We start from the raw sequence: 17,126 nt of genomic DNA on the forward strand, positions 1-17,126 counted from the left end.
GGCTAGGCCTGGTCTGCTCCGCCGCACGGGAAGGTGGAACGGGTGGGTTGGCCAGTCTCCCCGCCGGCGGGGTCCCTGTGGCAGGCATCGTGCCGCTCTCATGAGGACCTGGAAGGCTGCCCCGCCTAAATCCTTTCTGTGATGATGGCACGTCTGCTTTCCTGCCAGTCAAACATGGCTTCCTCCACTAACTATCACCTCTAGGGAGGCAATGGTTTATTATTATTATTATTATTATTTTTAAAAGATTTAAAAAAATTTGAGACAGGGAGACCAGAGAGGGAGGGTGGGGCGGAGATGCAGGCTCCCTGCTGAGCAGAGAGCCGACGCAGGGCTTGATCCCAGGACCCTGAGATCATGATCTGAGCCAAAGGCAGGTGCTTAGCTGACTGAGCCACCCAGGGGCCCCCAACCAGCCCATGTATTGTGCTCTGTATTTTTCTCTTGCTCCCATGTTCTGCCTTATTTCTGGCAGGCCTACTCTGGCGCAGGCTAGGAAGCATGCCGCTTTACGGGGCGGAGTATGGGCTCTGCAGCCAGCCCTCCCGACCTTGCTACTCTGTTTGTGACCCTGAGTCCCTTCGGCCTCAGCCTCTCACCCATATACCGGGGCGGCAGTAATACAGCCTTTACGGTGCTTTCATGAAGGCTGCCTGGGATGATGCCTTCCGCACGCTCCCCGCCACACAGTAAAAGCTCAACCTGGTCTTCTGCTTCCTTTATGAGTAGCTCTTACTGTTGTCTGGGTATGTGTCAAGGACTGTGTCCCCTGGAGGGACGGGCACTACTCTCTTCCCACAGTTTATGCTCCATTAATAACTGTCGAGCTAGAACAAATCAGATTATCCTATATCACTTGGCAAATCAAAATAAGTCTCGGCAGAACAGATCAGGCTGGCAACCGCTCCTCCACTCCGCGGTGGCAGGACAAAAGCACCCATGGATAATACTTACGTGCGGGAGTATGGTTGTGTTTCAATAAAACTTTATTTACAAAAAGAGCCAGTGGGTCCGATCTGGCCCAGGGCGGCTGACTTTTGACTTGGAGACACACATGTGAGGCAATGACAGTCTTAAGCGCACCCTTCTCCTCAGCACACTTGTTCAGAAATTCTAGTCTCTATAACTCTCCGCAGTGGTTAGTTTTCTGAGTCAATGTGGCTAGGCCACAGTAGCCAGACATTTGGTCAAACATCGTCTACATGTTTCTGTGGGGATATTTGTTAGATGGGATCCACATTTTATTCGGTAGAGCCTGAAACAAGCAGTTTGCCCTCCAAAATGTTGGTGGGCCCATTCGATCAAGTGAAGGCCTTCCTAGGAAAAAACCCCACTTCCCCCAGGGGGGAGGGAATTTCGGAGGCAGACGGCCTTTCGACTCCAACTGGAACTTTCTTCTGGGTCTCCAACCTGTCCTATGGACTTCTGAGTTGCTCGCCTCCACGATCTCGTCAACTAATTCCTTTGAATAAGCTTCTCTCTGTTTCTCTGGACAATCCTAACAGATATGCTATCTTTCCTGAAGTTCCACATTTGTACGTGGCGTTCTTGCTAGTGGAAATCTTTAGGACTACAGAGATCTTCGGTAAGAAGCCCGCACACACAGACTTATTCCCACAGATGAAAATGCTGAAGTGTTCTAGTGACGGCAACAGAGGCGAGTAAGGGTGTTAGCTATGGCGAGGCTATGCTGTTCTCAGGCACCACAGACCCTGCTGAGGGGGAGGGGAGACTACTTTAGGCTCTGATGTTTGAGGCCACAACACTTAACCTTTCAAGAAACCCTAAGTATAGGGGCACCTGGGTGGCTCAGTGGGTTAAGCCTCTGCCTTCGGCTCAGGTCATGATCCTAAGGTCCTGGTGAGCCCTGCATTGGGCTCTCTGCTCAGTGGGGAGCCTGCTTCCTCCTCTCTCTCTGCCTACCTCTCTGCCTACTTGTGATCTGTCAAATAAATAAATAAAATCTTAAAAAAAAAAAAAAAATCCAACCCTAAATAGGTGGTACCCGTGTAATGTGTTTTTACTTAGGCCGGGCGAGGTCTTTAGCTGGGATCTTAAATAGACTGGCCTAAACTTCATTTTCTTAGTATCTGCCAATGGAAATATAAAGGACACAGCTGCAGACTGAGAAAAGCTGGCTTATAAAAGAATGCAATTATTTTGCATTTTTGTGCATTTTGTGGATTTTTTTTTCCCCTTTTCCCCACCATGCTCTAACCAACAGAACTGGCCGGCAGTGAGAAATTCAGTCTCAGAGAGCCCCGAGGCCACATAAACCATCTTATGGAAAGTGATTTCCTAACCAACCTTCCTAAAGCAGCTTTCTCAAAAGTCCCAGCTATGGTTCAGTGAGCTCTTCTACCCAAAGAGAGCGGTACACGTCGGGGAGGGGGGGATTCATTTATTTCTCACCGAGACGAGAAAGTGCTCTCTGTGAGAGAATGGAACGGAAACTGGCTTGGCTGGGCTCCTGGTCCTCCGCGGAGCCCTAGCTTCTTGCGGGAGAGTGAAGAAACCCGTTTCCCAATACCCACCCGCCTCTGCCCGGCCTCAGGCAAACCAATCTCGCGCTCTCCAGACAGTTCTTAGGGTTCTCTGGATCAGCGCTGGGATCTTCTGCAGCGTTCCTCCTCCCGCTTGTCCAGGTCCTGGGCAGCCTTCCTTGATCGGCCGGCTCCCCCTCCTTCCTGAGACCCCCTCGGATGGCCCTGGATCCTCTGGGCTCTGTGCCCGCTCCAAACACTTGCTGCTCTGAATGCCTTCACCACACAGGTCGTGGTTATTATTAAAAACAACAGCAGGAACCACTATTCATCAAACGCTTACTAAGAGCCGGCTTCTGTTCCAAGTACCTTACATGTGGGAAGATTCTTAAAACAACCATGAGTCAAGTACTAATACTTTCCCACAAAAACGAAGCTGGATGTGTGTTATGAACGGAATCCTTATGTCTCCTGAAATTCACATGTTGCAATCCTAACCTCCAAGGTGATGGTCTGAGGCGGCGGGGCCTTTGGGAGAGACTTAGATCATGAGGTAGAGGCCTCATGAAGGGGCTTGGTGCTTTTATAAAGAAGCCCCAGAGAGCTCCCCCGCCCCTTTAGCGCCACGCAAGGACACAGCAAGAAGGTGGCTATATGAATCAGAAAGCTCACACCAGACATGGAGCTTTCCAGGGTCTTGGTCTTAGACTTCGCCTCCAGAACTATAAAAGAAATAAACATCTGTGGTTGAAGCCACCAGACTATAGTATTTCTGTTAGAGCAGCCAGAATGGATTAAGGCAATATGGAAAGTGCAATTAAAATTCAGGTCTCTTGGGACGCCTGGGGAGCTCACTGGGTTGTGTCTGCCTTCAGCTCCGGTCATGATCCCAGGGTCCTAGGGTAGAGCCCCACATTGGGCTCCCTGCTCAGTGGGGAGTCTGCTTCTCCCGCTGCCTGCTGCTCCCTCTGCTTGTGCCCCTCCTTTCTCTCTGACAAATAAATAATAATAAAAATAAAGTCTTTAAAAGAAATTCAGGTCTCTCTGATTCCATGCTGTCTATACCCCGTCTCCCCAGCTTGAGGGTGTGGGCTTTGAGGTCTGGGCCCAGGTCTGACCCTGCTTTGTCTTGCTGGAGCTGGGCTGGGCACAGGGATTGAAGGGGCTTTGAGTTTAGCATATGAAAAGCACAGAGGGAAGTAGGAGGATGCTTCTGTCCTAATTGTGTATGAAATGCTGATTACGGAAATAGAGCCTCTGCAACTTAAAACCTGAAACACATATGTATTGTTTGTATATATCGAGGAAGCTCAACATATGTGTATAAGTTGTGTGATGATTTAGCTAGAGCATGCTACATGTAGCCAAACTGGCACTAGAAGAATTTAATGCCAGAAAAACCGAAATTACACGTAGATAAACCACATACATCCTCCGTACATCGGAACTTTATAGACATCGAATGACTAGTTCCAAACAAGGTGAGAATACAAAATCTTTTATATTACATACCTTCTGGGATGCATTGTCCAAGAACAAATTTATATCCCTTGCAGCATTTTTTCCTAAGAGACAAACAAAAACATATTTTAAATGGGATGTTAGATTACCAGTATAATTCTTTTCAGTTATTGAATGACTTGTGCCTGAGGAAAAGTGAGGCCTAAGGGAAAGAAGGGGTTGTGTAGTTTTAAGAGAAGCAGAGATAAAAAGTGGAAATATTATCACTAGCACATGGTCATATCTTCCAACAGCAGGATGCCCTTTTCACCACGTAATATATAAAATTAATCACTTGAACCCTAGGAAGTGGATTAACACAGAGACTTCAAGACACTTAGATCAGACGATTGGAGGCCTCCAGGATAAAAGGAAATTGGAGGCTGGCCAGGGCCTCAGCCTACAAGCCAGGAGTTCACATTGCTTGCTAATTATAACAATTAGCTAATAATAACTAGATAATCATAACACAATGATGGCTAGTTAAAATAATAATAAAGACTGAGGGGACGCCTGGGTTGCTTGGTCCTTGAATGTCTGCCTTTGGCTCAGGTCATGATCCCAGGGTCCTGGGATGGAGCCTTGAATCAGCCTGTTTCTCCTTCTCCCACTCCCCCTGCTTGTGTTCCCTCTTGCTGTGTCTCTCTCTGTCAAAGAAAAAAAAAAAAAAAGACTGAGGTTTGAGCCAAGGCATTCTTCCTCTCATCTGGGTGCTTTCTTTATATCTGTACCCCTTAAGGTACTGAAGGGGTATCTAAATTATTTGAATTAAAAAAACAGCAAACAGGCAGTCATTCATTCATTCATTTTGAGAGTGAGCACTTGGGAACGCGGCAGAGGGAGAGAGAATCTCAAGCAGGCTCAGTGTTGAGTATGGAGCCCAACACGGGGCTTGAGCTCACAACCCTGAGCACATGATCTGAGCCAATATTGAAAGTTGGACACTTAACCGAATGAGTCACCCATGTGCTCCCCAAAACAGGCAATTTTAATGAAAAATTCCAAGACTTGTATCTCTGCTTGGGTTAGAGAAATGGTGCCATTAGTTAAAAATGTAGGTCTCCACTGGAAAGATTATGTCTCCGGTAGGGAGTTGTAAGCTTCTAACAGACCAACCCCCTACAGACAGTAACTTTAAACTCCGGACAAAACAGAAGAAGCCCACCACCGGTAGGTTCTGGTGAGTAAAGACCGGCAGGCAGGATTTAAGAGGAGAGCTGAAATTCTGAACAAGGGACCAGCCCAGGCTAAGTTTTGTGCTTTAGTCTATCACAGTGCCTATCAGAGTTGCTGTGTGGTGTGGAAAGCTCAAACACAGGGAACCCTCGGTGTGATTCGGCTCGATCAAATGGAGGACAAAGCTGAGGCAACAACAGGCATGAAAATTGAGGGAAACCCTGGAAAGGCGAGTGCTGGAGAAGGGGAGCCTTAAGTTCTGTGTATAAATTCTGCCCAAGCTCTCGTAAGCCCTGACCCAGGTGTGAGGAGCAGATTCAAAACAGCCCCGCTAAGTACAACGCAGACTGGTTGAAGGCTTGGGCTGACTGTGAGGCAGTCTTCACATTACATCCCACCGAGCTACTTGCCTTCTGAAAAGAAAAGACCAACACTTCTTGGATGAACAGAACAGCACCCTGGGTCTCCACAACATCACTTGGACAAATGTGACCCATTCTCAAGGGAATGAAAACCAAGGATGCCACCTCTAATTCCAGATGTTGGACTTATCAGACACAACGTTAAAGCAGCTGTTACAATGATGTTTGATGTTATAAGGGAAAATACCCTTGTAATAAATAAAAAGGCAGGAAATCTAAGAGAAATACAAACTATGAAAAGAAGAAAATATACGAGCTGGCAAATATATTAAATTAAAAAAAAAACCATCTTGCTGGATGAGTTTAACAACTGAAAGGTGCTAGGAAGTAGGAAAGAACCAGTGACTTTGAAGATTAGGCATAAGGATTATCCAATTTTTAAGAAATTTTTAAAAAAATTTTCATTTCTGAAGATTTTATTTATTTATTTGACAGAGAGGGAGAAAGAGAGCATAGCAGAGGGAGCAGCAGGCAGAGACTGAGGGAGAAGCAGGCTCCCCACTGAGCAGGGAGCCCGATGTGGGACTTGATCCTGGGACCCTGGGATCAAGGCCTGAGCTGAAGACAGACGCTTAACCAACTGAGCCACCCAGGCGTTCCAGGAATTGCTCAGTTTAAAGAGAAAAAAAATGGTTTAAAAATGCACCATGTCTCAGTCCCTAAGACAATTTGAAAAGCTGCAATGTATGGTATTTGGAGTTCCCGAAGGTGAGGAGAGAGAAAATGGAGCCAAAAACAAATCTGAAAAGTGGTTGAAACATTCCAGCTTGATTGCCTGCCTGGGTGGCTCAGTCAGTTAAGTGTCTGCTTTTGGCTCACTTCATGATCCCAGGGTCCTAGGATTGAGAGCAGAGAGCCCACTTCTCCCTCTGCCCAGGGCCCAGCCCCACACCCCTGACCCCCTGGCTCATGCTTGTGCTGTCTCTCTGAAATGAATAAAATCTTAAAAAAAGAGGAAAGATTCCAAATTTCATGAATAACATAAATTTAGACTAAAAATGTTTAGCAAACATGAAACAGGTTAAATACATAAGCACACACACACACATACAAAATGTCTAGAGACATCATAGTCCTCCTGCTGAAAAGTAAAGCGTAAACCTTGAAAGCAGGCGGAGAGAAAGTGCACAGCATTGAAGCGTGTGGCCATGTGCACTGTTCATCAAAAGCGATGGTAACCAGAAACAGCGGGAGGTCATCTTTTAAGTGCTGAGAAAACAAACCAGCCTGCCGATCTGGAATTCTATATTCGGAGAAAATACCCTTCAAGAATGAAGATGAAATGAAGACGTTTCAGATTAAAGAAAACCAAGCGTTCATCACCAGCAGGGCTGGGCGACAAGAAACTCTAAAGGGAGCCCTTCCGAATGAAAGACCGGGTACCAGCGGGAAACTTGGATTTTTAAAAAGGAACGAGATGCTTTATGCTTGGTAAGTGTGTGGGTACGTATAAAAGACTATTTTTTTCAAGCTTATTTTTTTTTTCACACTTAACTATTTTAAAGCAAAAATGATACCACTGTCATGTAGGATTCGTGATGCAAGTAAGAGCAACAAATAGAAGTGCAGAATGAAGCAAGGGCGGGGTTGTGAATGGGCTGCCATGGTCACAAAATGTCTGCACTGTGTGTGAAAATGGGCAGAGCTGACATTCCCACTGCAGCAGACATTCCCCTTTGTTCTTCCCTCTCTCCTTTCCTTCTCTCCCATTCTCTCCCAGCTGGTTTCCTGGTAAGCTACCCTTGATCACTTCCAAAATAGCTCTGTTAATTCAGAAGCCAAGAATTAACCTGGGTGTGGTGAATTTGCAAATCTCCAGAATATAGCCCAAGATATATATATATATATATATGTGTGTATATATATATATATATAGCCTTGACTATAAAGATTAAACTAAAAAAAAAAAAAAAAAAAGAAAAAGAAAAAGAAAACCTTCCTTGTAACTGTAAGAGAAATCATATTCAAGGTTATTCCCACTGAAATATCGCTCTTGATTATTTGTATTTGGACATGCTTTCTAGGTGGGGAGAAAGGGAGTTCAATATGGTCCAGCGATCAGGAAGAACACATTGCCTATAGTCTATGGAAGCTGCCATGTATGTGAACATATCATCTGTATGTTGTGGTGAATATGGGGGCAGAAACCACAGATTTGGGAAATTAGGCGTTATCTGGGTCCTAAAGCAAATTTCCACCTTTGTCAAATGGTCAGAACCTTCCACCAGGTCAGACAAGGCCTTCTACCTAACAAAAATTTGACACACTTAAATGTATGTTTTCCATTACATTTTAGTAAGACAATAATTTAATAACATTACCTTCTACTTTTACAAATTATTTGTCAGTTTTATTTATTTTTTTAGGATTTTATTCTTAAGTAATTTCATACCCAACATGGGGTTTGAACTCACAGCCCTAAGATCAAGAGTCACATGTTCTCCCACTGAGCCAGCCAGGCTCCCCTGTCAAATTAATCTTTGTAGACTGGTCAGCTAGGCAGGTTACCACTCATAGGAGAAATGTCGGCAATCTCTTCCTAAAACTTTTATTTTTTTAAAGATTTTATTTATGTATTTGAGACAGAGAGAGCACGAGCAGGGGGTAGGGGAAGAGGGAGAAGCAGGCTCCTTGCTGAGCAGAGAGCCTGATGCGGGGCTCTATCCCAGGACTTTGGGATCATAGCCTGAGCTGAGGGCAGTTGATTACCCGACTGAGCCACCCTCTTCCTAAAACTTTAAAAATTTTTAAGACTTTTATTAAATCCATGTATAAACTTTATATAAAATATATCAAAAATGTATACAATGTATACAACTTAACAAACATCACATCTGCTCAGAGAGCATTCTGAAGACCATCTGGGGACAGCAACACAACCTCATCTCTCCCTGCAACATTTCTCATGTGCAATCCAGCTGCCGTGGACAATCTTACTTCAAAAGCATAATAAGTGGGCTTCCATGATAAAAACCAGTGGCACTGGGATGCTCCCGAATCAGACCTGAGTGAAATAACTAAGGGTCCCCTCCCTGCAAAAGACGCATTTGCCAATCTCTATGTGTACACTCAGTATAGATTATTTTGTATAGATTATTTATCTATAAATAGTATAGATTTATCTTTCCTCAGCATATTTTATGTTTTCTATATGTGTGTATGTGTGTGTGTGTATGTGTGTGTGAGATTTACTGCTATGAAGGATGTGTGGCAATATCCAGAGTTTTCCAATTAAACATAATTTCCCAACACCTCCAAGTGATTTATAATTTTACACAAGGGAAGCCCCTGGGGCGGAAATTTATGATTATTATTATTTCTAACAGAGGTAGAGGACCTACCTTTACAGTCCATGAAACTTACACCCTGTCTAGTTTTCCATGGTTTAAGAAAGCCCAAATTCCTAATAATCAGACAGAAAACTGCTTGATAGGACGAATCATTAAAATTTTACAGCTCTTACTTACTGTATTACCTGAAGCTGTCCTACAGAAGACTGTTAGAGGAAGAACAGGGCCCTAGATTATCTGAAACTCAAACAAATTACGAGAAAGTTGGATGGAGGGGAAACACATGTTTTTGATATATCTTAAGTACAATGGCACATTTAAACATATGGTTCTATTTGTCTATTTCTATTTAAACAGTGCACCTAACATACAGCCGCTGAGAAGTTTGATGGCATTTCAAAGTTCATGCACATGCGACCCTTACAACAATCTTTCTTTCTGTTTCCAAGACCTCATACTTGGGCATTCTGATCTTTCTGAGCATTGCGAAGGCTTGGGATTGTCCATTTAGGGAAGCCCAAAGTAATCTGTCATTTACCATTGTATGAAATTAAATAACAGTGATTTGATATGCTTTCCAAAGGCTACAGAGCTCTACCAGGAGAAGATCTAAGCCATGTTGCATTTAAATACCTGCTCAGTTAAGAATTAACCTCCCCTTGGCTGTTTTTTTCTCCCTTGCATACGTAACTCCATCTCTCTGCTGATGAGAAGGAGGTCTGACACCGCAGGGTACCCTCCTGCTTCTCTAGAGTTCCCGGGAAGACAGCATTACATTGCACGTTAAGCACCCATCCAACATAAGCCCCCATTTAAAATAAACCATGAAATATTCCAAAGTATAAAAAAATAAACACTGGCTGCACATGTCATGCCATTTCAAAGATTACTCACAACATAATTTATGTATAACGAAGTCAAGATAGCCAGAGTAAAATCCCCCTCTTGTTATGCAAGCGAGGCACTTGTTAGACCCAGCTCCACACATGGCCCTGTGGTTTTTATCTTTAAGAAAAACAAACGAAGATGGGAAAAGCTCATGTGGATTCTGGGGAGCCGGTCCTTCTTAACCCACTTCATGTGTCATGGATTGGTTTTCCAAATGCAGATGCTTTTCTCGTCTCTTGGCGAGGAGAAGTGGTGATCCGAGGGGTGGTTACATATAAAGGGCGACATGTGCTAATCAGGAAAGTCTGTGGAGGCGTCCCCTGGGTACCCCAGAGCATTAACACACACAGAGAATCATAAATAGAAATAGTGCAGCCAGAGATCTATCCCAGCAACCAAGTGTGTGTGAGAGCTTTTGGAAGGAAAAACAGAGTCGGGAAAATGAAGATGATAGAGATACCATCATTTGACTGTGTGCTGTTAGCAGAGTCTAGAAAGGTTTTTTTTTTTTTTTTTTTTTTTTTAAACTGCCTATAGAATTAGAGGATGAGAAGGGACCTTGAAAGGTCAACTGAGTTATAGGGCAAGAAATATTTCAACACTTGCTCCACCGTAATAGTAAATTTTCCCAAGATTTATTTCAGGTTTCCTTTGCCGGGCTGTCCAGATATGCACCAGACAGATCAGAACTTTTTTTTTTAAGTTCTGCACTTTTTAGAGTATTTTAGGGTTCTCTGTGCCAAGCCCCATGCGGCGGATGAAGCAATGGCTCTGGGGTCAAGCACATCTGGTTTACAGTTCTGGCCCTGCCATTTAAAAAGCTTGTGATGTGATTTGGGGCTCATCTCTTTAACTCGCTGAGATGCAGATGCCTTATGGATAAAACATGAATAATAATATCTGCTTTGCAGAATTACCACAAGGATTATAGATAATAAAGGTAACCAGCATAGGGCCAGGCACAGGGGCAGAACAGTGATGCAGCTGCCACTTGATGAACACAGAAAGAAGACAGCGGAACCCAAGTCTTCCCAGATGCCTTCATCTTGGGACTTGTCTCTTCTTTCCACTTCCTATTCAGTGGCTGAGATCTTCTTCCGGAAACAAAAGAGAAGCAGAAAGGGAGAGAGGAGGGAGGGAGAAAAGTTTTTATTTCAAGATGACGAAGGGAAAGTAGTATTTTTGGCCTCTTCTTTCACAAGTTAACCCCAGATAATGGGAATAAGAAATAAAAATGCAAGGTCAAAATCCATAGATTAGGAATATAATTCTAATATTGAGTCTGATAGGAAAATGGCCAGTAGATAGGAGAATGAGAAGTGCCTTTTTTTTTTTTTTAAGATTTATTTGTCAGAATAAGAGGGAGAGCGTGTGAGTGTGTGCCTGCACAAGCAGGGGGAGGGCAGAGGGAGTGGGACAAGCAGACTCCCTGCTGACCAGGGAGCCTGATGTGAGATTTGATCCCAGAACCCTGGGATCATGATCGGAACCGAAGGCAGACGCTTAACTGACTGAGCCACCCAGGTTTCCAGGAAGCGATTTTGCAGAGTGGAGAAACTTCAAACCTATGAGCCTCCAGAAGAGGTTATCGCAGAGAAACCAACACCCTGCAGAACCTCAGCCAGGCTTAGGAACTGGACACACTAGGTACCAAGGAAAGGGGAGGCTGGAAGAGAGCCAGACAATCTGAAGGTCTGGTAAGAAGTTGCATTTCCTGTTCCCTACCCCACATCAGCTCCTCTTCATCTACCACTGCAAGAGGCAGAAGGTACAGTCTCTGGGGAAACATGGACCCGAGAAACTCAAGACTGTCACACCAAGCCAGAGGCCCCCGGGGGACATACCCACGAGCAGATAATCTTGCCCAGGCACACAGAATCTCCAAACCTTCTTAAAGAAAGCTTTCAATGGAACATCTTATTCTGGAACAAGGCAAGCCTCCTGGTGATGGCTTCTGAAGGCCAGCTGATGGCAGCTTCCCCACATCCCCAACTAGTCAGTCCTCACTGAAGAGAGGTGAGGCTGGGAAAATGCAGAGACCAGTGTGCAGCGCCTCTTTCCCCCCACCTAATCCTGCGGTGGCGTGCCAGACAAGGGGGGTCCACGAGAGACTCCTGCCAGGAACAACACAGCCCACGAAACCCCTGGGGCTCCAAGAAAGACCCGAGCATGGATGGATGGATGGATGAACTGACTGATAGGTTTTTAAAGATTTTATTCATTTATTTATCAGAGAGAGAGAGATAGCACATGAGCGGGGGAAGGAACAGAGGGAGAGGGACAAGTAGATTCCGCGCTGAGAGTAGATCCCAACGTAGAGCTTGATCTCACAATGGAGATGATGACCTGAGCGGAAATCAAGAGTCAGTTGCTTAACTGCCTGGACCAGCTAGGTGCCCCTAGCGGCCTGAGGATTTAAAAGTGGTCCTGGATTTCCCTGTAAAAGTCCTTAGAGTGAGGAAGCTTTCCTCTTTTTTCTTTCAGCCTCCTTCTCTTGCCAAAACTTTTACTGAGCTTTGCACGACTTCACATGAACTACTTGAATTCCTTTTCTACCAGGTTCCCTGAGAACAGAACCCAGTAAAAGGGCTCACCTCCCATCTAGGCACGCTCGGTTCCAGCCTTTCAGCCAGAAAGTGCTTCTCCCAGGCAAATGACATCATGTTTACTACAGCAATCAGTGAAGGTAAACAAACAAATAAACAAACGAAAAAGGGCAAATAAACCTACTTATTTACTCATCTACATATAAGCTTGTTCCTGCCCAATCTCAGTGACAGTCAGAAGAGAATCATAGGGAATGTATTACGTATAATGTGCTCTCATATGCACAGTCACTGATGGTCAAGATCAAAGGCAGAAGACGGCATGGCAGCTCCTCAGCACATTAAACACAGGAACCACAGCCTCCAGCAATTTCGGGTATATACCTGGAAGAAGGGAAAGCAAACCCCGAACAGGTGTTTGTCCACAGCAGCATTGTTCACAACAGCCGAAGGTACAAACACCCCAAATGTTCCATGCCAGATGGATGAAGAGAGAAACTGTGATACACACACACACAAAGGAATATTAATCAACCTCTAAAGGACACTGTGACACGTGCTACAATACGGATGGAACTTGAAAACATGGTGCTAAGCGAAATCACCCAGAAGAGCAAATACTGTATGACTCCGCTTAAAGGAGGCGCCTCAAGTGGTCACATGCATAGGCAGAAAGTAGAATGGTCCTGGCCTGGGGCCGGGTGGGGAGGGAACGGGGAGTTGTGGGTATAAATGGGCACACGGTGTTAGCTCAGGAGAATGAGAAAGTTCTGGAGATGGATGGTGACAGCTACCACACACCTAAAAATGGTTAATATGGTAAATTTTATGTTATGTGTATTTTACCAAACATACACAAAAAGATCAAATGAAGAGAGAACGCTGTTGAAGTCGTCCCTCTAGCCAGTAACCCTCTGGGCATGGTATCATCTGGGTTTTAGTTCTGTGAACTACAGACAGATTTTTATTTTAGGTATGTGAGGATTATTCTTCGATGGGGATAAATGGGAAAGCATTTATCCCTACAAGGCTCCAAGTGGGGGGGGCAGCCTATTCCTTCACAAATGTTTGTCTTGAACATCCCAGGAAGACAGAAGAGCTGGCGGTTACGGTTCACTCCCAGGTGTGAATCCAGGCTCTGCTGCTTTCCGGCTGTGGGACCCGGACAAGTGACTTAACCACCCCCAGCTTGATTTGTGTGTCTGTAAAATGGGATAGTAATGGTACACACCTCGCTGGCTTGGCGCGAGGGACCAAGGAGCAAAGAAGCATGCAGGGTAGGACAGTGTTGTATACATCAAGCAGAAAACGTAGAAAGAAGTAGGCTGGTCTTCCTGCTGTGTCCTCACTCCAGAGCTCACTGTCGGGGATGCTGGGGTGTTTTAGAGGAGGGGGAGCATTGGGAAGGGAGCAGCTGGGCCACAGTCTGACTGCTGTGGGCGTGGCTTTCAGGGAGCCACAGGCGCGCTGACTGACGGCAGGTCAAAAGCCAGTGTCTTGGCTGTTTCATTCCCATGGTGGCTCCTGTGCAAAGATGACTTTGTTGGCTAGCAGAAGGAAACCCCCTCAGGCTACTACCAAGTTCCACTCCCCTCTCTCTGATCAGTGTCATTTCTGTTCTCCACGATGAAAGGCACGCATGTGACCAGATCTTATACCGTTTGCTCAAAGTTGGCCTGGGAGCTCCTGGGAGGTGTGGACAATGGCCTGGGGTGTAGGACTGAGAACCTGTGTGGGTCCCTTCGTATGTTTCTGCCAGCGCCTCCCTATCTCCCTGCCCTGTCAGCGCTTCTCAGGGACCCCTGAGACCCCTGCAGAGGGCCACCCGGAGTCCACACAGGTCTTGGAGACAAGAACCTGCCTCCTGGCCATGATGTCAGCGCTCGACCTCCAGCTCTCTTCTCCCTGTTCCCTCCTTTCTTGTCTCCCCCAAAGAGTTTTCTAGCCCACCAGCCTTCATCATCTTGCTTGCTGGCTGCCTTTTCCCTATTTCATTTGAAAAGTTGATCATTTCTGAAACATCAGATGATAAACTGAGAGAGGTAGTTTGGCACTATCTTTGTATAAGAAATAATAAAACTGTGTCCATGCACACACACACGCACACATGTAATATCTTTTCATTAAGAAAAGAAAGGTTAGGTTGGGTATTCACAGATCTCTCTATGTGGGTAAGATGGAAGATATTCTTTGTGGGGCTTTTCGTTTGTTTTTTTTTTTTCTTGTTTTTTGTTTTTTTGAGCTAAAATTCACTTATAACTTCAGACCAGCTTCAGGTGCACAACATATGATTTGATATCTGTGGACATTGTGAAATGATCGCTACAGTAAGTCAGGTTCTTTTTTACGTGTTGTCTCATTTTCCTACAAAGAGCAGGTACTTATTTTTTTAATAAGCAAAAATAAAGGAAATAATAAAATAAAGAGGCCTTTGGGGGATTTTTGAAGGGTGTTTTGGTACATTTCTAATGCCAGGCTCGACGGTTCTGGAACCTGCTGGTTTTGAAGCACATTTGAGAACAGCACATACAGGCATCTACTGTGAATTCCCTCACCCAGAGACTCCACAGGATTTACATTTTGGGCAAACTTGACCAAAGAGGTTTCAACCAAACGGATTTGGACCAAGTCACAGGGAAACAATATATGGCATTTATTAAGAAATTGCCTCTGGGATGCAGTGTATCATTTAGAAGGATGTTCATTCTTTTTTTTTCACATCAGAAAACTGGTTGAATAGAGGTTTGCCTGAGAGAGTATTTTAATGGAACTTCTCCCCCATTCGTGAAACGTTTTTAAGCCAACGCATTTCTGACATTTATTCCCATGGCTGCTAATGTTCAGAAGCACCGAGAACTGGGAACCATATCTCACTCCGTGGGGCCATGGTCCATGGACAGTGCGTGGAGGTGGAGACTACTCCCTGCAGCTGTGTAGTTCACCCAATGCCGTGACACCGTTGGGCCCAGAGCCCTAGTCACTGCTGTGTTTTTATTGTATCAACCCTCTAACCATAACCCTAGGAACACCTGACATTTTTTTCTTTTTAAGATTTTATTTATGTATTTGAGAGACAGAGAATACGAATGGGGGCAGTGGGGAACAGCACAGAGAGAGGGAGAAGCAGACTTCCTGCTGAGCAGGGAGCCCAGTGCGGGGCTCGATCCCAGGACCTCGGGATCATGACCAGAGCCGAAGGCAGACGCTTATCTGAGTCACCCAGGTGCTCTTGCCTGAACAGTTATTAATCTGCTACAATAGCATTCATCAAGGCAATCATATCTTCAAGCCCTGAATTATTCACGGTAAACCAAACAATACAAGAAGTCATCTGTGCTTCCGAAACATTCCTGAAGTTTCCTGACGGCTCCTCCACCTTCTCATCCCAACTCCGGGCTTTCTCTGCAGTTCAGCCAGCCTTTCCTCTTCTTCTCTCTCCTTCAAAGGGTGGATTCAGCGTCAGGTGAGGGTTTCAACTCTGACCTCTCCGTTGGACTCCTAAACTGCGAACTCCCGGCGCCCTCCTTACACTCACTTTCCTCGCTCGTATTTTCCAGATTTCTTGCAATGATTGGGTAATAGCTTCCATAGTGAGAACGTGTTATATCTTAAAACTCATAGAAGAAAATGAACTTCTCACTGCCAAACTGGAAGAGAAGGGCATCCTCGGCGGGACCAGAGATCAAAGGCAAATAATCCACAAGGCTGTTTTTAGACATCGCTTTCTAGTGTTCTCCCTAGTAAGAGAACTAGATGACCCATGACCACTGCACTTCCAGAGGTCATTACTGTGGCAGAGAGAGCTAGTGGTTTCTCCTTACCTACTTCCTTTTCTTTTCTATTGCAACAAAAGCCCAAATTAGAGCTGGGTCCATAACCACCCAGGGAAAAAAAGGAACTATTCCGAACCAGCCTCTCACCCACCGTACTGCTTGGGGAATAAGCCGGCCAACAGTACGCAAGTAGCCTTGATATGTACAATTGCCAGGTGCTACCCTTACACAGGAGGGGCGCATAGTCTCTCCCTTTCACGTTCCCGTGAGCAGCACGGACATGGCACTGTGCCATCTTGGACCATGGCGATGGGAGGCTCAACACACAAGAAGCTCAATGATGCTTTCCAGCCATCATACCAATTAAGGACTCGGGACGCTTTTGTGTAAGAGAAACTCCCACCTTGTTTAAGCTATTATTTTTGATTTCAGCTTTGAGAGCCAAAGTAACTACAGGAAATGAATCTATGGGAGCCAGGTTACTGAAAGGCAAGGTTAGTAAGCCATAAGGAGACCTGGAGGAGACCGAACCTTTTATTCTGCTCTAGGAACGACTGGGCAAGGAGCCCTTGAGCCTGGTGAAATACTGACCCTTGAAATATAAATGTCTGGAAATATAAATGTCATAAATTAACCAGAGCTAGAGTCCTCTCTGCTTTCACAAGGCTACGACCCTCCTTTCTGCCCAGTGGGCAGAGTTTCGTTGGCCGTCGGCCTCTCTTCCCTGCACTTCACCTTGTAAATGAGGCATTTCCAGGGAGCTCTCAGAACGGGAAACATGTAGCTACAATTTCCCGATTCAGATTTTTGCCCATGGGTCTGTCACCTGGGAATTAAAGCAGAGGAAGTCTTAAAGCAGAGAGCTTTACTTGTAATGACTTTCAAAGACGGACGGGACCCGATCTGAGATCTTCTTTCTTACATTAATTACTAATGTGACACAGTCCTTACGTGCATCAAACTCTTATGGAAAATGAAGTACAACGGATATTAACTCAGGTCTAACTGTATGCATTGCTTAAAGTGGGATTTCTTTTTTTTCTTTCCA

General features: G+C 45.1%; 1 protein-coding gene across 2 annotated transcripts in view; it reads right to left on the minus strand.

Moving 5' to 3' along the window:
* CCBE1 (collagen and calcium binding EGF domains 1) overlaps nucleotides 1–17,126 on the minus strand; it is a 227,994-nt gene that overhangs the window by 30,732 nt on the left and 180,136 nt on the right. For both annotated transcript variants that reach the window (XM_059409763.1, XM_059409762.1), the window contains one exon: nucleotides 3,996–4,048. In XM_059409763.1, coding sequence (XP_059265746.1) covers nucleotides 3,996–4,048 — 53 coding nt within the window. The remainder of the gene's footprint in view (nucleotides 1–3,995; nucleotides 4,049–17,126) is intronic.

The sequence above is a fragment of the Mustela nigripes genome, chromosome 8, assembly GCF_022355385.1.
Source record: "Mustela nigripes isolate SB6536 chromosome 8, MUSNIG.SB6536, whole genome shotgun sequence".
NCBI lineage: Eukaryota > Metazoa > Chordata > Mammalia > Carnivora > Mustelidae > Mustela > Mustela nigripes.